This window comes from Leptodactylus fuscus, chromosome 1 (assembly GCF_031893055.1).
Source record: "Leptodactylus fuscus isolate aLepFus1 chromosome 1, aLepFus1.hap2, whole genome shotgun sequence".
NCBI classification, from domain to species: Eukaryota; Metazoa; Chordata; class Amphibia; order Anura; family Leptodactylidae; genus Leptodactylus; species Leptodactylus fuscus.
This window is the reverse complement of record NC_134265.1, coordinates 360,898,083-360,921,362: the sequence shown is the minus strand read 5'-3', so window position 1 is coordinate 360,921,362 and position 23,280 is coordinate 360,898,083. Positions and strand designations below refer to the sequence as shown.

The following is a 23,280-nucleotide window of genomic DNA, read 5'->3' as shown; positions in this document are numbered from 1 at the left end:
TCTTCTCCGTTTACAGGATTACTTTTTCTCTTCCAGATTAAAGGCAGAGCCTGATAAATCTCCTGAAAAGAAAGGTAGGTTACTAGCCATGTCACTAGCCACTGGTTGTCTCCCTCCTTCTATGTCACGTTAGAAGATGCAGATGTTCTATAGAATCCCATTACCTATGGTGTATCTGCTCCCCATTACGGGGTATATCATTTTGGTTTTTGTTACGATTACTGGACATTGGAAAGACTATACTCTCGGACGTAAATGTTGGTCAATGTGAATTGTACGTTACTTATATAGTCTGTCTGTTTACAGATCTCCCGCAGAAAGAAGAAAAAGATCAGAACGTGCCAGAGCAGCCCAAACCTGAGCCAGGTAACTGGCCACGGGCACATTGTGTGCTTTGTTAGTACTATGCCGTTTTGTATGTACATGAGGTAAAGGACTTCATTACTGAGCAGAAGTTTTCATGTTGTCTTATTCCAGATGTTCCTCCAGGTTTTATCAAGAGCTACATGCTGGATGAGCCCCCCCATAAGGTAGGTGGCCTGTTTCATTGCTCTGTGTATATTGTCCTTTATGCAGTGTAGATGTAACGTGTGAACTTCCGCTTACAGCAAAACGAGAAATGTGTCGTACTGATCTCCAACCTCCCCGAGGCGCAGTACACAGTGGACGAAATCACCAACCTGGCCAAACCATTCGGCGGGGTCAATGACGTTCTCATCGCTGCCAACCACAAAAAGGCAAGTCTGGTCTCGGGTCTATCGATAGATCAGGACTTGCTCCCCTGCTCACGATGTGATCCTGATTCTATATGCTCACCTTATTGTAGTCACATTTAAGGGGTTTTCTGTCCCCATATTGATTTTTCGTTTCAGCTTCTATCTTATCCCAAGTGCTTAATTGACCTCAGTACATAGGCGTCTATGGAGGGGGGAGGAGTGAGCTGCAGCTTCTAGCTTAGCCCAAGTGCTTTATTGACCTCAGTACATAGACATCAGATTACATAGACATCTATGGAGGGGGGAGGAGTGAGCTGCAGCTTCTAGCTCAGCTTAAGTGCTTTATTGACCTCAGTACAGGTCAGTACTTCTTTATCGTGTCCTGTATACTTCTGACGCTAGGTTCACACCTGCGTTCGGGTCTCCGTTCTGTGGTTTCCGTCTTCTGAATGCAAGAAGACGGAAAGCACAGACCGGGTCCGGCGGTGAGCGTTTTATGCCGCGGTCCGGATTAAAAAAAAAAAAAGATTTCGCGGCGGAGAGCATAAAACACTCACGGCCGGACAGCTTTCTCACGCATTCAAATGAATGGGTGAGAAAGAGTCTTGCAGGTTTCCGTCTCCTGCCTCTGTTTTGTGCAGGAAATGGAAACCTGCAGAACGGACACAATGCGCAGATGTGAACGAGCCCTGAATGACGAAGCAGAGTTTCCTCTCTGTGTTGTCTCCGCACCCTCCGGCTCAAAGAGAACTGAGAATTAGAAGCCCGGAGAGGGAAAAACCGCTAAATACCCTGACTATGAGCCCATGTATATTGTCACTGCTCATGTACAGAGGTCTGTACGCATTATCTTACGCTTCTTCTTTATGTGTCCATGCAGGCCTACCTCAAGCTGACCAATAGAAATTCTGTCAATTCAATGATTAAGTATTACAGCGTTTTCCCAAAGTACCTGAGCGGGAATCTGTTGGCCATCAGCATGGCGTCAAGATACAAGGACCTAACTGATGAGGTGAGAACTCTCCCAAAAACGCATGTTTAGGACAGATTGGATTTCACATCATACACTGATGACGGGAACTTTATTTTTATGACGCCTACCTTGAAATGTCACAACCCGCAGGTCATATGATTCGAAGTGACGTAGGTAGTGGGTGTTGTCTGCCGCCATCATTTGGCAGTTTTGTATAATTTGTTTATCCCGTCATTTCTTACTTCTCCCCAGGACCTCATCTTTGCTGATCTCATCGAGCAGTCTTCTTACAAGGTAACTTTTCTCTTCTTCCATTAAAGGGATGTTCTTACCATCACCTTGATAAATGTGCAATTTCTGCGGGTCCCAAACTCCGCTCTGTGAATGGAGGACTAGTGTCACATGTCATCGGGGGGGGGGGGGGGACACACATCACATAGGCCCTGTAGAGAGAAGAGCACACAAGGTGATCGTAAAATCACACAAGCAATGGATCCTTCAAAAACAACACAAAATGTAAATGTAAACATAGCCTAAGGAAGGAGAGTGTAGAATCTTCTGGAATTGCAGACTCCTCAGCATCAGTGTCTGCCAGCACACAAACACTGATGCTGTACAGAATGTAGATGTAGACTTGGAAAGTTTTGCCTGTTAACTTTTGTGTTTTCTCTTCTTCCCACTATTACATTTTTATGCATAATTAATTATTCTGTGATCCCTCTTTTCCGGCTACAGATCACTCCCACAATTTATGAAAAGTTTGTCTGTATCACAAACCTCCCCGAAAAAGCGGTGGAAGATTCTGAGATCGTTCGTGTTGGGCTTCGTTTTGGGAAAGTGGAGCACCATGTCGTGTTCAGTAATAAGAGAAAGGTGAGTGCTGATGGCATTGTCAGTGGGACATGCTGATGAACTCTGCCCCCTGCTGAGCATTACCAGTAATGCCACTGACCACACATCCAGCCATATTGTCAGTAGGCTTCCTTCTGAAAAGTCAGCGGAGCACCTTTGCAAATGAACTGGGAAAGCAGGGGAAATACAGAACGAGGCAGCCATTTACAGCTTCTAGTGATTCATCTCCACCCATTGTTTTACAACCTGGAATTAGAAAGGATTTTGGGGCTCTGCATCATCACATTCACACAACCAAACATCCGGCAGCGCCTATAAATGCTGCTATTCCTTATGCATTGGCCTATTAGAGCAGACTTATGAAGTCTGGTACTATTGGCTGCCCCTCCATCAGGCTGTATAGACTTCCAGCATAATTTATGATCGTTTTCAGGCCCATTGTCACAAACCCCCTTATTTTTGGGAAGGTGGTGAGGTTGGCACAAAAAAAAAAAAAAAAAAAGGGAAATCTGCCTCATTGACTTCAGTGGCAGCCGAGATACAGTGATGACGTCCGGCCAATACACAGGGCACGGGCCAATCTGCTTCCAGCTTTGTGCTGTATATAGTACTGTGTCGGAAGAGTCCCACACATTAGATCTGTCCAGGGGCCGCTTGTCATTCCTCCACTAATCAGATATTTAGGATGAGCCAATGAAAACTTCCTTAACCTGTTAATTGTTTTTTTTTTTCCCCATTTTGCAGGCAATACTTCACTTGCATACCTCCAGTGCTGCTAAAGCAATGCACAGCTTTCTGACCCAATACCCGTGTAATATTGGGGAAAACGTCATCCAGTGCTCCCTCCCATCAAAGACCAAACTCTCTGAGGTAAGGCCATTCCTCATGCTGGGTGTACATAGATCTATATCTGGGGTATAGGTTTTAGTTGTAAAAGTTATGTGGCATCTCCCCAACTGATCTCCCCCGACCACCTGTGTTTGTATATTTAATATATTTTTTCTTTATTTACAGGATGAATATATAACTTACATCGAAGAGGACAAACCAAGGTAAATATATGGGGATGGCCCAAAATTTTAATGCAGACTACACACTTTCTCCAATGTTTTCTAATCGGCTGTTCCAGCAGTTTCGAGACACAGAAATCTGTTGCAGGGAACTCGCACAAACTGATAGTACTCTGGTATAGGAGCCTAGAGACTGCCAGAACAGGTGATCTATGCAGAGTCCGGGCGTCAGAACCCACAGATCACATACTGATGGCCCGGACACACACAGATCACATAGTTTAGTTTGCAGAAGAGAAGGCTGAGGGGAGATTTAATAGCAGTCTACAAATATCTGAAAGGTAGTCACAGTGCAGAGGGATCTACCCTATTCTCATTAGCACAAGGAAGTACAAGAAGCAATGGGATGAAACTAAAGGGAAAGAGATACAGATTAGACATTAGGAAAAACTTTCTGACAGTGAGGGGAGTGAGAGAGTGGAATAGGCTGCCACGGGAGGTGGTGGGCGCTCCATCAATGGAAATCTTCAAGCGGAATCTGGATAAACATATAGCTGGGATGATTTAGGAAAACCTGCACTCGCAGGGGGTTGGACCCGATGGCCCTTGAGGTCCCTTCCAACTCTACCAACAAAAAAAAAAAGATCTCATACTGATGACCGTGACACCCACAGATCACATACTGATGACCTGGTCACACACAGATCTCATACCGATGACCCGGTCACACACAGATCACATACTGATGACCCGGTCACACACAGATCTCATACTGATGACCCGGACACCCACAGATCACATACTGATGACCCGGTCACACACAGATCTCATACTGATGACCCGGACACCCACAGATCACATACTGATGACCCGGTCACACAGAGATCTCATACCGATGACCCGGTCACACAGAGATCTCATACTGATGACCTGGTCACACACAGATCTTATACTGATGACCCGGACACCCACAGATCACATACTGATGACCCGGACACCCACAGATCACATACTGATGACCCGGATACCTACAGATCACATACTGATGACCCGGTCACCCACAGATCACATACTGATGACCCGGATACCTACAGATCACATACTGATGACCCGGATACCTACAGATCACATACTGATGACCCGGACACCCACAAATCTCATACTGATGACCCTTCCTCTATGAAAGTTCTGTTTGGAGCCAAACAACCCATTTAATACCACAGTCACAGCTCATGGCATAAACAGTAAGACAGGTACCAATATAATGTTCTGGCTACATATACTGAGCTATAGTAAAAATCATCCTTATTTAGAATGGAAGACAGAAAAAGAAAAATATATTTAGCAAATAAACATCTCAGTTATGGTAAATTAGGTATTGCGTAAGTAATAAATTATTAATGTGACTTCTGGCTAAGTCTGAAGACTGATATGACCTAAATGTCAGCGCTGTCTCTTTTCTTATCAAAAGTTTTGACTCCTCTACTTAAAACAATGTTTCTGGGTCCCACTAGGATCCAAGTAACTAGATCATAGGTGAACATTCTTGTGCACGCTGCAAGGCCACGTAAAGATGTCAACAATAAAGGCCTTGGCAGTATACCATGAGATGATATTATTGTGTGTATTATAATATAATAATTATATACTTCTCTGTTTTTTCGTAACAGCTCAGAAAGTAACACAGAGAAAATGGAGACTGAAACTGCTGAAGCTAAAAAGCCTGACCTCAAGGAAGAGAAAGAGCCTACAGATAAGGAGTCAGAGGTCAAAGCCGTGTCCTCGGCTCCTGTCAGCCAGACTGAAATGGATGTAGACCCAACCGAAGACAAGGGAGCATCAGCACCACCTTCTACTAAAGATGATGAGGACACAGACAAATCCCCTGAACAGGTTCCAGATAAACCCTCTAGCTCTGAACCCATTTCATCAATGTATTCATTTGTGGCAACAGAAGAGGATGATGAAGAGGAGGCAGCGGAGGCACCTGAAGCTCCGGACACATCACCGTTGTGCATACAGACAGAACCAGAGATAAAGCCTCACGAACCTTATCCAGTGTCCGAGCCTCAAATGTCGGATGCATTAGATGTCCTCGTATCTGTGGAGTCAGATGAGGAGGAATGTGAAGAACAGCCTCATTTTATCATAGTCAGCAACCAAGGTCCACAACCCGTCCCAGTCGTTGAAACGAACAAGGTTCTCGATACCGAAACCTCTGCTGATAAAGGTCCCAGTGACCGCCCCGAGTCTGAAGGCAAAGACGCCGGCAAAGAAGATGGCAAGAATGCAAAAACTGAGCAAAGTCCGTCTCCAAAGAGTGAAGATGTAAGAAATAAGACAGAGAGTAACAACACTGAGGTTCTTCCCACAGACACAGTCCAGGACCCATCTACAGAATCCACCACCCTAGAGGAAACCAAAAATCCTGATGTTACGCCCTCAGAAAAGGAAGATCTTTTGTCTCCTGCCAAGGCAGAAGAATCAAAGCCAAAACCTACCAGCGCTAGTGACGAACGGCCCAAACCCAGCGAAGAGAAATCTGGACACCCCATGCCAGCAAAAGGCAAAGATAACTTGGTGGTGGCGGAAGTATCTAGTGGATCCATGATCAGGACCACAAAATACAATCCCCAAAAGGGGGAGATCTGTGTGACCGTCACATTGGAAAGCCAAAAATCAAAAAATGTGGAGTCCCGAAGGAGAAGATCATCAAGGGAAAGGGGAACGTTGGGCCATGAAAGTAGCGCACCAAGGTCAAATAGTAACAGGTCAAGTCCGGCTGACAGCGCCTCTAGTCATAGCAAATCGGCCTCCAGCTTCTCTCAGAAGAAAAGCTCCGGAAAGTATGGCTCTTCAGTGCCGGAGAGGGACTCGAAGGATGCCAGCAGGCAGCGGGAGAGAGAGGTTCGATCTAATATCAGGAAGGACGACAAGCGAGGCAGCGTAAGTTATCTCATTGTAACCGATAGATTCCCAAAGCCATGGGACTGGTTAGAGCGGCTGGATTTACTAGAATATGGGATTCCAGTGAAAGGAGACCTTCTGTAGGATCTTCCAGATTACTCATGTATCCTACTTGGTCCTTCAAGCGTGTCCCCTTATTTCTGGCACTAAACTGTATGTCCAGAGGTGAGGGGAAAAATCCCTGGGCGCAAAGCGGTCACGTTCCATTCAACTGCAGGCTAGTTGTTCTGTATACGAAGGTTGTAAAATCTAACGAACTGCATTTATGGTTCCTGTTTTTAACCTCTTTCAGACTTCCGCCATAATAGTACAGCAGACGCCGGGTGTTTAACTATGGTGGCGCCCGGGAATCGGGAGGCCGCCATAGCTGCCGAGTGTCTACTGTTTTACACAGTAGACACCCAGCGCTGGTGCCTGGGCCAATCGGAGGCATTATCCCCTCCGGTGCCTCGGTCAAAGCTGACTGAGGCGCCATTTTCCTGGTGATTGGTGCCTGGAGCATGCTCCAGGGCCAACTTCACATTGGCATGACAGCCAGGAGCCTTGTAAAGGCTCCAGGCTTGTCTGCAGTGATTTTCTTTTGCAGTCTGGTCTATGCAGCCTGCAAAAGAAATGACAGACTCCTAGGGGGTCTATAATAAATGTAAAAAAAAATAAAAATAATAATAATTAAAAAGTAAAAAAAATAAATACTTTTTAAAGTACCGTATATACTCGAGTATAAGCCGACCCGAATATAAGCCGACTCCCTTAAATTTACCACAAAAAACTGGGAAAACTTATTGTCTCGAGTATAAGACGAGGGGGGGGGGAAATGCAGCAGCTACTGGAAAATTTCAAAAATTAAAATGGTCTGAGTTTTTGGGTGCAGTAGTTGCTGGGGAAGGGGAGGGGGTGCTTTGGTTGTCTGTCTGCCCCTTCCCTGAGCTTGAGGACTGTTTGCAGTTCAGCCTGGCTGAATATAGGGTATCTGCAGTGCTCCTATTAACCCCTTCCCGGAATATGAGCAGTGCAGATACCCTATACTTAGCCTTGCTGTGGTCCGGCTGAATTCCAAGTGGGGGGGGGGACTCAGTCTCGGGGACGGGGCAGTTAGACGACCTTTTTTTTTCCCGCTACAGCATTTACTGTACACGAAAAATATATTTAAAGATTTGTAGAGTGGGCGTTTTTGGACACAGGGATACCTAACGTGTATGTGTTTCACAGTATTAACAGTATTAGTTTTATATGTGTTCTTGGGAAAGGGGGAGGATTTAAATTTGTAATACTTTTTATTTACTAATACTTTTTTTTTTAAACTATTTATTTTTGCATTTATTAGACCTGCTAGGGGTCTTGAACCCCAGGGGTTCTGATCGCTAATGCATGGCAATACATTGAAAAAAATTGTCATTTCATTTGCAGGCTGCATAGAGTAGCCTGCAAAAGAGAAACACTGCAGCTGGGGAGACTTTACAGGAGCTCTGAGGGGAATCCCCAGCCGGCTGGACCTGAAGGAGAACTGCAGCCGTGCAGGAGCGCTGAGGAGAATCCCCGGCAGAAGGATTCTGCCGGCAGCCAGCCGTTGTTCCTATCTAAAGAGTCGCCCTTGAGAGAGCGGTTGCGCCCGCTCCCTCCAGCAGCATGGCAGCACCTGCCTGGACCCCTTATACCGGGACATCGTAGAGAATCTCCGCTGTAACTCTTACAGCGGAGATGTCCTAGCTCAGAGATTGCAGGCATGATTGCAGGGAGCTTCAACATTACCGCTGTGAAAGTTACAGCGGAGGTGCCGCTTGCTATAGTGACCGCTCTGAAGCAGAGCAGCGCCATTATAGTTAGACACGACATCCGCACCCGGCAAACAGACACCAGGACGGGTACCGGGCCGCAGCATCGCCACGCTCATAGCAGAAGCGTAGCGATGCTGCTCATTTCAGACTGCAGAAGTACTTACGGTACTTCTGCTAGCAGGCCTGGAACGCAGATACACGTCAGGTGCGGGCCTGAGCTTACGTGGCCAGGTCACCCGGTGTGTAATGGGGTAGTGGGGGGGGTAGTGGGTCTGTATTCCGGGCCTGCTAGCAGAAGTACCGTAAGTACTTCTGCCGTTTGAAATGAGCAGCATCGCTACGCTCCTGCTATGAGCGTGACAATGCTGCAGCCCGGCACCCGTCCTGGTGTCTGGATGCCAGGTCTGTAACTATGATATTGCTGAATTACCGTAATGACCAAAGTATAAGCCGAGACAAACTTTTTCAGCACAAAAACTGTGTTGAAAAACTCTGCTTATACTCGAGTATATACGGTATTAAAAATTCAAATCACCCCCCCTTTCCCTAGAACATACCGTATTTTTCGGACTATAAGACGCACTTTTTTTCCCCAAAATTTCGGAGGAAAATGAGGGTGCGTCTTATAGTCCGAATGTGGGGGGAGAAGCGGATTTACAGCATGGCCGCGCTACTGCCACCGCTGGTTTTCTTCAGCGGCAGGAGCTGCCATGCTGTAAATCCGCTCCTCCTCCGCAGGTCCCGGCAGTTAGTTAGCCCCGTGGCCGGTCCCCACCGGCCCCATACCTTTAGTGATGCAGGCCGGCTCCTGCACGGCGAGGCCGCAGGAGCCGACCTGTTCCGATGACAGCCGGGAGCCTAATGAAGGCTCCCAGGCTTGTCATAGATATATATTACTATCGCGGCTGGTCTATGACCCTCCGCGATAGTAATGTACAGAATCTCCCATAGACGGCAATACACTTGTATTGCCGTCTATGGGACTTGCAATCAAATGATTGCAGGTTCAAGCCCCCTAGGCGGGGGATAATAAAATAGTAAAAAAAAAACACTTAAAAAAAAAATATAATAAAAAATAAAATAAATAAAAGTTCACCTCCTTTCCCTAGAATACATATAAAAGTATAACATTACTGTGAAACATACACATTAGGTATCCCTGTGTCTGAAAATGCCCGGTCTACTAATAGTTTTATGTACAGTGAACGTCAAAATCAAAAGTGCTAAACTGCCGGGTTTTTCTCTCTGTTTTGCCTCTGAATTAAATAAAAGGTGATCTAAGCAATAAACATTTCCCAAAATGGTATAACTAAAAAGTACACCTGGCCCCACAAAAAAAAACGCCCTATACATCCCCGTACAGCTGCAGGGTCACCTGTCAATGTGGCCTTGCAGCTGTTCCAAAACTACAACTCCCATATATTAAATATTTTACCATTTTTTGCCTGAATTTTTTTTTTCCTTATTTTTCTCCTCTAAAACCAGTCCAGTGCATCTTATAGTCCGAAAAATACGGTATATAAAAGTAGTTTAAGTACTGTGAAACATGTTAGATCTCCCTGTGTCTTAAAACACCCGCTCTACAAATCTATTAAAAAAATAAATAAATTCCTGTACAGTAAACGCTGTAGTGGAAAAAAAAAGTCAAGTGCCAAACCACCATTTTTTCACTGTTTGGCTCTGATAAAAATTAGAATAAAAAAAATGATCAAAGCAATAGCATTTTCCCAAAATGGTAGAACTAAAAAGTACACCCGGCCCCGCTAAAAAAGCCGCCCTATACATCCCAGTACACCGAAGTATAAAAAAAGTTATGGCTGTCAGAATATGGCGACTTTTAGAAGAAAAAAAATTTGGCACAGTTTTGGATTTTTGTTAAGGGGTTAAAATGTAAATAAAACCATATAAATTTGGTATCCCCGGAAGCGTACCGAAACACAGAATACAGGGGACATGTCATTTTGGCTGCACAGTGAATGCCGTAAAAACGAAGCCCATAAGAAAGTCGCACAAATGCAGTTTTTCTTCAAATCCCCCCCCCCCCCCATTCTGAATATTTTTCCAGCACATTGCACAGAATAATTAATGGCGGCATCAGGAAGAACAATTTGTCGTGCAAAGATTAAGACCTCATTTGGCTCTGGGAGCGTAGAAATAAAAAAAGTTATGGGGTTTGGAAGGAAGGGAGTGCAAGACGAAAATCAAAAAATGCCATTGGCGGCAAGGGGTTAATGCAATGTCTTTGTTGTCCTCACAGAGTTCATCCCGTTACACACGAAGCTCCAGGACCAATAATAGGAGTCCAAGATCTAAACAGGTGAGGCCATGAACGGTGCGGTGTGAGAAGAGAGGAGGGTGTTTTCACAAAAATATACATTTCGTCTTTCTCCGTTTCGTCCTGTAGGAAGAAGAGGAAACGTTCCCTTTCAATTTGGATGAGTTTGTTACGGTCGATGAAATCGTAGAAGAGAACGTACACTCGACAAGAGCAGAGAAGGAGGAGAAAGAACAGCCGGATAGCAGCCGAAAAGGAAAGCGGAAGGAAAATGAACCCGTTCCCACAGACTCTAAAAAATCTCGAGTGACCAGCACAGACTCTCGCAAGCCTTCCTTTGTCACCTTAGATGAAGTTGGTGATGAGGAAGAAAACGCTGGCGCTCAAGAAAACCTAGCTGATCAGACAACCCAGTCCTTGGTAACGTTAGATGAAGTGCATGCGGAGGATGGCCCACCAGCTAACGCCAAGGAGGAGCAGATGCTGATGACCCTCGATGAGATAAGTGACGACGACGATGCCCAGAACGCTTCCGCAGCGCAACAGACTTCATCAGCGCCCGAGATCTTATCTAAACATCAGCTGCTCACACTGGATGAGGTCAATGAGGAGGACGAGGAACATAAATCGCCTACTGAACCCTCCAAGGAAGTAGAAACCGAATTACTGGAAGGCGCACAAGATGCTGAGGTCAATAAGGAGGAGGAGAAGGAACCAGAGACTAAAGACCAACCTGAAGTCCATCAGGAAGCCTCTGCCGGCGGAGACTATGTAGAGCCATCTCTGCTGACTCTGGATGAAGTCAAAGCAGATGAAGACGATATGTCTTTTGCGGATATTGAACACCAGTTCCTGACCGTAGACGAGATCGGAGAAGAAGAGGAAACCGAAGAGATGAAAGAGGAAGAGAACGAGCCTGAACCAGATCCCGAAAGTAAAACATTCAGCATGCCCAAAGCTGTACCTAGTAAGTTACAAAGTCTGTGAGGTAAATGTCCTGGTGACCGTAATAAAAAGCTTCCATAATCCCATCCCTACGCCATACGAGGTTGTCACAGGCACAAGACCGCCTGTGCCATCTGCAGCGGGGGGGATCAGAGTTCACTGTGGCATGTACATGGCGCCAACCATTTTTTAGAATCTTTGTAATTTATCTTATCAGAAAAATTTCGTTACTTTCTCACCTCACCTCAAACGACTTTCACTCTGAAATCTCTGTTTTGAGATTGCAAGTAAGGGCTCGTTCACATCTGCGCCCGGCACTCCGTTATGCAGGTTTCTGTTTCCTGCATAAAACAGAGCAGGAGTCTTTCTCACCCATTAATTTGAATGGGTGAGAAAGCTGTCCGGCCGCGGGGAGCGTTTTTTGCTCTCCGCCGCGAAACCGGGTTTTTTAACCCGGACACAGTCGGACATGCAGTACTCTGTGTCCGGATTTTTTTTAAAAAAATGTTTTGCGGTGGAGAGCATAAAACGCTCACCGGCGCTCATGGCCGGACCAGGTCTGTGCTTTCCGTCTTCTTGCATGTAGAAGACGGAAACCACCGAACGGCCAGCTGAACGCAGGTGTGAACCTAGCGTCACACGATCCAGAGTCACAGTCCTAGAGATAGGAGAATAACACAGGCTTAGCCTGATGCTGGCGCTAAGTAAGAGCTTTGTAACACAACCAAAGTACACGTCAGTAGTCTTCTGTATATGTCCAGCATCTCTCTGGGGTGGGGTGGTCAGGAGCTACTAGTCACTAGTAGAATCAACTTCTGCCACCTTTTCTTTAGTAGCAATAAGCCGCAGCTATTTGTAATTTATTTTTTTTCCTTCTCGTTTGCTTTAATAGCACCGCCTGCCAAGCGGGGACGACCACGGAAAAGACCCCTCCCTGAAAGTGCCGAAAACAAAGACTCCTCACAATCGGCTACCCCTGATAAAAGGAAAGACGTACCAGCAAAGAAAACCCCAGGAAAAGCTAAAGCGAAGACGCCTAAAGGCAGCGAGCAGGGAACTGCAGACCATGTAGAAGACGGCACAGCGACAGATAAACCAGAATCAGGTAAGACATCTGTATAGAACTTGTAACCAAACTTCCGGATAACTTTTGGTTTTCTGAGTTAGACATTTTACCCATTAGGTGCCGTAGTCAGTAGCACCCTCCGTATGTAACGGGTTAGACAGAGGGTCTCGCAGCAGGTTAGTACAGCACTCTCACTTACCTGTTTTGTTCTCAGCTGAAGACAAGCCTGCTACTGAAATGCCAGCCAAGAAGACAAAACTGGAATCTTCTCCAGCAGAAAAGACTAAACTGGCTCCATTCAACTCCAGCACCCCAGTCGGTGAGTTATTTTATTCTTCCGGACTGAGCCGTGGCTATACCATGTGACTGATGAACGCGATCTCATCAGCACCGGGATGTAGCCGAGCGCTGACTCCTGTCCACATGTAATGCACAAGTACTCAAGCAGCGAAAGGATTTGTCTCCCAGTCGTGTAGAAAACAATTTGTCAACCTCTCCTCCGTTTCTTTTCTTCAGGGCTGGAATTTCTTGTACCTAAAACAGGATATTTCTGTGAATTGTGTTCACTTTTTTACATGGACGAATCGTCAAAGCTGAAGCACTGCAAAAGTCTGCGCCATTACCAAGCCGTGGAGGTGAGGGCCTTGTAGTTTGCTGTTATATTACACCTATGCCACTAGATGGCACTGTAGGGTTTCACTTAATCCCAAGTAGTCACTTTAAAATTGTGAGATCAATCACAGGAACGTGCAGGTGTGAACAGAAGCTTAAGTATCGGGATGTGGTCTCAGAGGTCTCCTCAGACAGGACCCTCGGTCAGGAATATGGGACCTTGTGGATCTATATGGGATGAACTTTGGGTTTCCATGCTGAGTCATGTGATTGGCTCCCAGTGTGATCCCCCTCCTTACTGCTTTCCTTTGGCAGATTATTATAGTAAAACCAGCCCCAATAGTACTGGTGTGCAAGGAGGTGCAGGATCTGATTGTGATCCAGTCCTTAAACTTGAGGTTTGTCCCAGATACTTCTTCCACGAACCCCTTTAATGTATATGGAGCTGTCCCAATCTGCCTCTATGGAAGATATCGGTCAACCTCATCAGACGTGTGTTGTACCTTGTCATACCAGATCCTTTTGTGCTCATGTTAAATGAGCAGCTACTAGAAGAGCCTGGTTGCAACTTATTCCCCTCTCCCCCAATGAGGATATTGAGCCGAGCATGCATGTTCATGGGTTCGGCTTGTGTCTGGTACTGCAGTTCCGCATTGCGGGTGAGAATCGCGTGTACGCAGTGTGTATGACACTACTCTCTAAACTTAGGCCTTCTAAACTGAAAGTGAAACGCTTATATCTTTTGGGTTTTTTTTCTTTCTCTTTCAAGAAACACTTGGCCAAATTGGAAGAAGCTCCAGCAGAGAAATCCATCAGCACGTGATGTCGTGTGACTGGACAAGCCTCCGGCCATCTGACACTTTTGGGTCCATTGTGTAGATTTTCTTAGGCCAGTTGTTTATGTTGTAATATAAATCGCTAAATTTTATTTTTATGTTTTTAGGCCTGACTAGGGGAGATATTCCTCTCCTAGAGGCTCAGTGTTACAGGATATGTCCTAAACGTCTCATGGACACAACGATGGCCGCCGGATAATGAAGGTGGTTGGGAATACACCGCTGTGTCCGTAACACCCGTTATGAAGCTCATGGCGCCTCTTGAGGCAGTGGGTCGGGGATTCGCACCTGCCAAGACATTTTTGGCATATACTGTGGGGAATAAATATCCCTTTAAGTTACTGTATTGGTGTTGAGAGCAGAAAACTTGGTACAGTTTGGGGCTCCCCATTGTGCCCCCCTCCCCATTACCATAATGTGAATTGTATTATTTTTGGTGTGGGCGGATCCAACCCCACTTGTAAATTTCATCCACACATCCCTAATGTTGTGTTTTCCGCGCAAAATGCTATAGAAATGTCTCGGCGTTACTTTTTTGTTTTTAAACAGGAAAATTTTATGAGCTTTTTTGCTTTTCCCCCCGCCCGTTACAAAAGTGTGACGGCACCAGAGTGGGGGATTAATCCACCTCCTCTTAGTTAACCCTTGTAATAAAAAACACTGCTTTTGTAGGGAAAGAGAATTTTTTTTTTTTTTTCTTGTCTTGTCCTCTTGCAGTTACGTGCAAATAAAAGCTGTAACAAAAGTGCATTTCTAAATAAATAGAAAAGTGTTACATCGGCGTGTGTCATCTGTAAGAAGCGAATGTCAAGCACGCAACGGTTTTATTAACCCCTTGACGATCCACACTATAATAGGGTGCAGGAGTGGACAGGATGTGCAGTTGACCATTACAGGGCTCTGGGCACTGCTGGGGGTACGTGTACAGGATTGTGTGCAGATTTCAATGCAAAAATTATGTGCCGTAAGTATTTAAGGGAGTGTGTCACCATAAAGGTTGTTTATTTTTTTTAATTTAAAAATAAAATACTTAATTTTGTGTTTTTGGGGGGGTTGGTATATTTTATTTGTTTTTGTTTGTTTTTTCTTTTTCACGTTTTGGACAATATTTAAAAGTAGTTTCCACTGTTGACCACTAGAGGGGGATATACTCTGTATAGTGTATTATTAAATTATTTTTAACTAATTAAAGGGATCCTATCACTCAGACACAATTTTTTTCTAGGTACCATGTCGGATTAGTTTTAAGAAAGGCTATTCATCTCCTACCCTTTGTCCTCTTCTCCACGCCGCCGTTCGCCTACAATCCTGTTTCTTGGTGGTATGCAAATTAGTTCTCTCGCAGCACTGGGGGCGGGCCTCAGCGCTGGGGCTATCCTCAATGCTGCGAGAGAACTCTCTCCAGCGCCACCTCCATCTTCGTCAGCAGCGTCATCTTCTGCCGGCGGTGGCTTGTAACTTCTAGGCCTCGGGCAGAGCAGCATGCCCACAGGCCATGAGAAAATGGCTGACTTTGTGATTTAAGGTGGCAGTCAAAAATTCCAGGCTGCGAACATCCCTCCATGGGTGGGCAACAAGAGTCTTCACCGCCGCAGTGCATATGTACAAAATCAGAGGAAAGGTCTTCTTGCCCAAGTGCCTGGGAGGTAGATTAAGTAGGTAAATCATGGGATCCCTGTACTGATCTTCTGTAAGGTGTTGTACTTCCTCCCAAAAAGGACGGAGGAGAGGACAACCCCAGAAGAGCTTGTACACTGTGCCCAACAAGGACATAAGAATTTTGTACTGAATCTCTCAAAAAGTAATGCAAAAGGAGGACTTAGCAGCCCGAAACCATATGATCTGCCACTGATGGGGTGAGATCTGACTCCCCCGGAGCCTCCTCCCAGCAAGGCATATATCTGTGTGATGGAGGAGAGGAAACTTCCGACAAAGAAAAAATCCTATAAATATTGGAAATAAGGCCCCTAGTGGCTGTCCCGCATGGCACAGCCGTTTAAATTCTGTGGGAGAGGAAACCCGCGTGGAACCCAACTGCGCTCTAGCAAAATTAAATATCTGTTGATAATGGAGCCACTCAGTGACTGGTATACCCAAGGCAGAAGTAATGTACTCAAAGGGCCTGAGCTCCAAGGACAAGGGATCAACCAAATCAGCAATAAGAAACAGGCCAGGGGTCCAATATAGCGGAGGAAAGTCCCGTTCCCCCCTCCGGGAGGAGGGGGTTATAGAAAAACAAGATCATTGAGGACGAACGGGAACCTAATGGAAACGGTTTAGAACACGTTGTCCAAATTTCCCTCGTGAATTTGTTGGGACCAAGGAGCGGAATGGCAATCAAGGGGGAGGGGGGCGAGACCACAAAAGAGCATTGGGGTGGACTGGAGCCAGCCGAAGTTTTTCTACCTCAACTCACTTGGCATAGACCTGAGGGGCCGCCCAAAACAGGATAACCCAGAGATGGGCCGCCCTAATAGTGCAATAGGTGCAGGACAGCCAATCCCCCCTTGCCAGTCAGCATCACAGATCATGGAATACAATGACGTTTAGCTTTCCAAACAAACTGAAACACACCCTTCTGAAGGGAACAAAGCTCATTCCTTGGTACCACCACGGGGAGGGTCTCAAAAAATAGAGAAGTTTAGGAAAGAGGGTCATCTTGACCGCCGCTTTACTTTCCAGAAGGGAAAAATGGAAAGGGCGCCAACTCACTGAATAGATGCGGATAATTAGCCGAATATAGAGCGGAGTAGGTCGAAGAAAGCTGCACCCCCAAATACCTAAGAGACGAAACACTCCATTGGAAATTGTCATTAGCCTTAAGCATTTGCAAGGTGGAGACAGAGATATTGAGAGGGAGGGCTTCTGTCTTAGCGGGATTGACCTTATATCCCAAAAGACCACCGAAGTCCCTAAGAGTATTCAAGAAGTTGGGAAGGGTGGTATGAGGATTAGTCAGGGTTAGGAGAACATCGTCTGCAAAGAAGTCTTAAATTCCCTGCCACAGGCCATGAGCCCCGTAATGTCCAGGATTCGAACGGGCTCTATACAAAGGGCAAAGATTAAGGGGGAAAGAGGGCAACCTTGACGCATCCCATTACGTATAGGAAAGACACGGGAAGTCCCATTAGGCAATTTGACATCAGCAAAGGGGAATGAGTACAGGGATCGGACTGCAGTCAGGAAAGCTCCAGAAAAACCAAAACCCTTAAGAATGGCGGACATCAAGGACCAACCAAGGTGGTCGAACGTCTTCTCAGCATGAAGACTCAAATCCAAAGTAGGGGTAGGCGAGCGGTTAGCCACGTCAATCAAATCCACAGCCCTTCTGGTGTTGTCAAAGAGCTCCAGGCCGAAGCCGAGAGTGTGGGGAGATTGCAGGCCACTAAATGCACCCCCAAACCATAGGAACCCTGCACAGCCACCTGGGACCCAGGAGAGGGAAGGTTATACAATATAGTGTAAAGTTCCCTAAAAAGGGAAGCTACCTCATCAGGGTGATAATGGAGGACCCACCCCCCTTGGTCATGAATCACATGAGGCACTGAAGATGCCTGATGTTCCTGGAGGGACCTAGCCAATAACGTGTGAGCCTTGTTACACCTCTCATAGTCCCGCTGACTATATAATAAGAGACGCTGAGTGGCAACTCAATGAGCAACTGACGGAGCAAGACTGCAGAGGGATGAGCCGATCCATGCTCTACAAGGGATCTAATCCAGGCACGCAATGCTACTTCCCTAGCCAGACTCTCTCTTCAGGCGAGTAGGCAGGGCAATGCAATGACCTCTCACCGCCTTATGTGCCTCCCAAAGGACTGAGAGGGATTGGACCGAGCCCACATTAGCACTAAAGTAATCTAAAAGGTGTACACGGAGGGCCTCGCAGGACGGGAGGGAATGCAAGAGAGACTCATTGAGGCGCCAATGACACCACCTAGGAGGAAACGGTGAGAGACACAAGGAGACTGACACAGGGCCATGGTCCGACCACGAAATAGATAACGTATTCCCCCAAAAATAGTCAATTCTGGTGTGTGCGCTCTGGGGGTGGGAGTAGAAAGTGTAAGAGCGGGCAGTAGGGTTCTCTACTCTCCATAGGTTATATAGAGCTGCTGAACGAACAAGACAGCGAAACTCCTGGGCAAGGCGCAACTGAGAGGGACCCAGAGGAGCATCAACTAGGGACAAACGGTCCACCCACTCGGAGAAGATCACATTAAAATCTCCTCCCAGTAGTAGCGCCGCACCTGGGAAATACCGAAGCCTACCCAACACCCGTTTAAGGAAAGGGATCTAGGAGGAATTTAGTGGCATAAACATTGCAGAGGACTACAGGACGCCCACGAAAAAGACCCTCCAGAATAAATAACGTACCCCTGGGAGTCCAAGTGAGACCCTGTAACACAGATAGGACTGGACCGGAACAACAGAATAGCCCCCTCCCTTCCTACGACTATTAAATACAGAGTAAGCAACCGGATAGCGGTGGCGAGCAAAATTAAAGGATCCCATATGATCGAAATGTGTCTCCCGTAAGAAGGCCACATCTGCCCGGAGGGACCAAAGCTCACGCAACACCATGCGACGCTTGAGGTTGGAGCCCAGGCCCTTCACATTTAGTGTAATACACTTATCCATTGGGAAACAATAAAAAGTAAAGCAGCAAATGAAATGCCAGAAGGGTCTCACCCAGAGCACCGCCGCAGGAGGAAAGCCCAAAGGGAGGAGGTCCGGGGAAGTAGGCAAACCACGGTACAGAAGACGTCCTGGAACTCCAAACCTATAAAGAGAGAAACATAGAGGAAGACAAAGGTAGAGAAAACACACAGGGGAACAACAAGAGTCAAAATCATCATGGACAGGACTAGATCTCGCGACCAGGGCCAGAAAAAACGCCCAAAGAGGGTGCAAGCCAGTACACCTGGTGAGGCCAAATTAACGCCTTGCAACTGGGCCAAGTCCTATTAAAAAGAAAAAAGGGTGGGGGGGGGAGTAAACCATCAACAGGCCAAAAATAAACCACAGTAGATACAGGGGAGTGAGATGAAAAAAAGAACCGCACCCCGCCCTACCCACTGGGTGGTAATGGAAAAGTAAGAGCAAATATGGGACCAACGAAAACAGGCATATGCAAAAATGAAGACACCCCATAGGGGAAAAAGAAAATACAGTCATAAAAAATCAAGGGGGTGGAGAAGCTACCCGCTGTCTCACAGAAGCAGCATGGCGAGGAGGTGGCGATTGGGAACGTAGCCTAGGAGGCACTACAGTGCACACAGGTGTGGGTGGCGGCGGAGGGGCCGCAAGGTCCCAATTCGGCAACTCTGGATGGGGTACAGCTAGAGTCTCACAAAATTTGAGAAGGTCGGCATTTACACAGAGTGTAGCAGAACAGCCATTCCGCCGCGCAGTAAGAGAAAATGAAAAGTCCCATCGTTAAGGTATCTGATTGTCCCGAAGAAGCTGAAGCAGGGGATGCAGGTGTCTCCTTTTCTGTAAGGTGATCCAGGAGAGATCCGTGAATAGCTGTATCTTCACTCCATCAAAATCAAAGTCCTTGAGGCGTCTCACCCTTGGTCAGAATGGCCTCTTTTATGGCAGACAGATAGTGTCTCTAGGAGTAGAGCCCAAACTTTTGGGACGTAAAGCATGATAAAGCACCCTATCAAACTTGATCTTGTTTGATGGGGGATCCTCCAAGATAGTATTAAATATTCTCTCCAAGGTGGCATGCAAGTTCTCCGCCTGGCTGGCCTCAGGGAGGCCCTTGACTCTGATGTTGTTCCATCTGCCTCTATTATCCAGGTCTTCCAGATGTCGCTGCAAATCCTGAATTACTTGACACTTTAAGGAAGCAAAGTCCTGCAACTGGGAGACAGAAGTGCGAGTCTGATCATGGTCGCCCTCCAAGGTTTCAACCCTATTAGCAATTCCTTGGAGGTCTTGTCACAGCATGGAAATTTCAGCACAAATTTGTGCCCAACAGGCAGTCTTCACTTCAGAAACAATAACATGAAAATCATTCCTAGAGGCCAAATTAACGAGCAATTGGTGCCATTGAGACGGGGCAAGAGAGGCTGGAGGAGCACTGTCATGGCCAGACCCGGGCAGAGGGTGGAAGGGAACGGATTCTGTGAATCCACAGCAAAAGGGGACAAAGATGGAGTCGCCCCTAAATCCATTTCTTTTTTTTTTAAGGTAGATTGTGAGCCCCATATAGGGATCACAATGTACATTTTTTCCCCTATCACTATACAAACTCCTTGCAGATGTTGTTCCTGGCAGGATTCAAACCCAGAACTCCAGAGCTGCAAGGCTGCTAACCACTGAGCCACCATGTTGCCCCTACCCCTAAATTCATTTCCTCACACTCCGGCGATGGCGAGGAAGCCTGGGGTGGGCGCAGCTCAGATGGCACAGTAGGGGCACCAGGTACATCCATACCAGAAATGTTCTCCCCTCTCAGAGTAGCGGTAGGGACAGGTAGAAGAGGCAGGGGAGAGCCCCTAGAGGACTGAAACACAGGGAGCTCCCCCTAGCTTGGAGGAAGAGCCCAGGGAAGATGGCTTCCCACTCAGGGTGTGACCCAGCAGCAGAGGAGCGGAAGTACCTGCAGGCGGGAGCAGCGGAGAGGAGGAGATTGGTAGGCCCGAGGCAGTCAGCAGAGGATCCGATGTCAGGGTTCCCAAAGCCTCTCCAGAGGTACCAGATCTGTCAGTCAAGACTAGAGGGATCACCGCCGGATACGTAGCAGGGAGAGCAGCCAGAGGAGCTCCGCCCCTGAAGAGGCCAGGGCCTGGCAAGATGGCTGCCGCCTCGTGCTAGGCCACGATGCCTAGGGGACCGGGCGAAGGAATCCCCGCAGGGACAACTGACCAGAGGCCACCGGAGGAGCGGGAGGAGCAGCAGACTGGGAGCGGAGCAAGTTCTTTCCCACGGGGGACGTCAGCATCGCGGTTGGTCCGGGGGAAAGCAGCGGGGAGAGCGGGAGCTCCGACTTATGCAACCGCTCACATCAAGGTTCAGGCCACGCCAATGTACACTCACCGGCCACTTTATTAGGTACACCATGCTAGTAACGGGTTGGACCCCCTTTTGCCTTCAGAACTGCCTCAATTCTTTGTGGCATAGATTCAACAAGGTGCTGGAAGCATTCCTCAGAGATTTTGGTCCATATTGACATGATGGCATCACACAGTTGCCGCAGATTTGTCGGCTGCACATCCATGATGCGAATCTCCCGTTCCACCACATCCCAAAGATGCTCCTCTATTGGATTGAGATCTGGTGACTGTGGAGGCCATTGGAGTACAGTGAACTCATTGTCATGTTCAAGAAACCAGTCTGAGATGATTCCAGCTTTATGACATGGCATTGCATTATCCTGCTGAAAGTAGCCATCAGATGTTGGGTACATTGTGGTCATAAAGGGATGGACATGGTCAGCAACAATACTCAGGTAGGCTTTGGCGTTGCAACGATGCTCAATTGGTACCAAGGGGCCCAAAGAGTGCCAAGAAAATATTCCCCACACCATGACACCACCACCACCAGCCTGAACCGTTACCGATACAAGGCAGGATGGATCCATGCTTTCATGTTGTTGACGCCAAATTCTGACCCTACCATCCAAATGTCGCAGCAGAAATCGAGACTCATCAGACCAGGCAACGTTTCCAATCTTCAATTGTCCAATTTCGATGAGTTTGTGCAAATTGTAGCCTCAGTTTCCTGTTCTGAGCTGAAAGGAGTGGCACCCGGTGTGGTCTTCTGCTGCTGTAGCCCATCTGTAGCCTCAAAGTTGGACGTACTGTGCGGCGTTCAGAGATGCTCTTCTGGCTACCTTGGTTGTAACAGGTGGCTATTTGAGTCACTGTTGCCTTTCTATCAGCTCGAACCAGTCTGGCCATTCTCCTCTGACCTCTGGCATCAACAACGCATTTCCGCCCACAGAACTGCCGCTCACTGGATGTTTTTTCTTTTTCGGACCATTCTCTGTAAACCCTAGAGATGGTTGTGCGTGAAAATCCCAGTAGATCAGCAGTTTCTGAAATACTCAGACCAGCCCTTCTGGCACCAACAATCATGCCACGTTCAAAGGCACTCAAATCACCTTTCTTCCCCATACTGATGCTCGGTTTGAACTGCAGGAGATTGTCTTGACCATGTCTACATGCCTAAATGCACTGAGTTGCCGCCATGTCATTGGCTGATTAGAAATTAAGTGTTAACGAGCAGTTGGACAGGTGTACCTAATAAAGTGGCCGGTGAGTGTATAGTGTATCAATGTAACCCATAGGATTGGTTCTCATCCTATCACTTATGCTGCTGCGTAGATCTTTGATGGTCATCACAGGTCCATAAAGTGAATGCGTCTCCAAACAACCCCCAGTTTGGATCCCCTATATCCTAATAGTGGCCCGGTGCTTGCTAATTCTGTAGGGAATTTCTTTGCAGCAGTTACGACTTACAAACAGTAAAGTAGTTACATCACAGACAGGATCACAATAGAAGGTCACACCTCTACAGACAACCATAGTGACTCATCATTACATCACACCTGACAATAGATGATGTCATATAATTATCTATTCTTTCTCTCTGCACAGAGCAGGTCTAGAAAACGTTCCCCATAGTCAAATGAGTCGACAACGGCCATGACAGTGCTGTAAAGCATATCGCTAAGTGTTGTTAACAGAGCCAATGAGAATCTCAGGGAAGATGGCCGCCCCCACAGTCATGTGCAGACAATGGGATTAAAAGAAAAAAAAAGTACAATCAGAAAAGTAACAGAAAAACGTCTTAGATTTCACTTTCTGGACTCGAGGAGGAGAACTTTTTTAAATAAGATTTTCCGAAGTTTTTTCTATTCACCTGCACTTAGGGTAAGTATCATCTGCTGGTGGCTGCTCCAAAACTCCCATAAAACAATAGGTTACAGTTTGCATCTGCACACGAGGGGCAAAGATCTTAAAGTTTTTGGAAAAATATCTTCAGGTCTGATGAAACAAAAAAAAAACAAAATCAACTTTATGGCCATAACGACCATTACAGAGAAATAAAGGGAAGGTTTGGCAGCCAAAAAACATAATCCCAATCGTGCCGCACAGGGGTGACGTCATGTTGTGGGCGTGCTCTGCAGCAAGACAACATCCGTCAAGTTAAAGCCTGGGTGCAAATGGGTCAATTGGACTTTGGAAACACTTAAAGATGCTTCCAAGGTTGTGACAAACTGGCTTAAAGGGGATGTC

At 46.7% G+C, this 23,280-nt stretch overlaps 1 protein-coding gene across 2 annotated transcripts in view; it reads left to right on the top strand.

Moving 5' to 3' along the window:
• Window positions 1-14,802, top strand: part of ZNF638 (zinc finger protein 638) — a 91,359-nt gene extending 76,557 nt beyond the window's left edge. For both annotated transcript variants that reach the window (XM_075261817.1, XM_075261818.1), the window contains exons 10-25: window positions 37-74; window positions 307-366; window positions 478-530; window positions 609-737; window positions 1,597-1,728; window positions 1,942-1,983; window positions 2,425-2,562; window positions 3,286-3,411; window positions 3,556-3,593; window positions 5,222-6,497; window positions 10,551-10,610; window positions 10,698-11,535; window positions 12,406-12,618; window positions 12,794-12,898; window positions 13,096-13,214; window positions 13,961-14,802. In XM_075261817.1, the coding sequence (XP_075117918.1) occupies window positions 37-74; window positions 307-366; window positions 478-530; window positions 609-737; window positions 1,597-1,728; window positions 1,942-1,983; window positions 2,425-2,562; window positions 3,286-3,411; window positions 3,556-3,593; window positions 5,222-6,497; window positions 10,551-10,610; window positions 10,698-11,535; window positions 12,406-12,618; window positions 12,794-12,898; window positions 13,096-13,214; window positions 13,961-14,014 (3,421 nt within the window). In that variant the 3' untranslated portion in view covers window positions 14,015-14,802. The remainder of the gene's footprint in view (window positions 1-36; window positions 75-306; window positions 367-477; window positions 531-608; window positions 738-1,596; window positions 1,729-1,941; window positions 1,984-2,424; window positions 2,563-3,285; window positions 3,412-3,555; window positions 3,594-5,221; window positions 6,498-10,550; window positions 10,611-10,697; window positions 11,536-12,405; window positions 12,619-12,793; window positions 12,899-13,095; window positions 13,215-13,960) is intronic.
• Window positions 14,803-23,280: the final 8,478 nt, after the last annotated feature.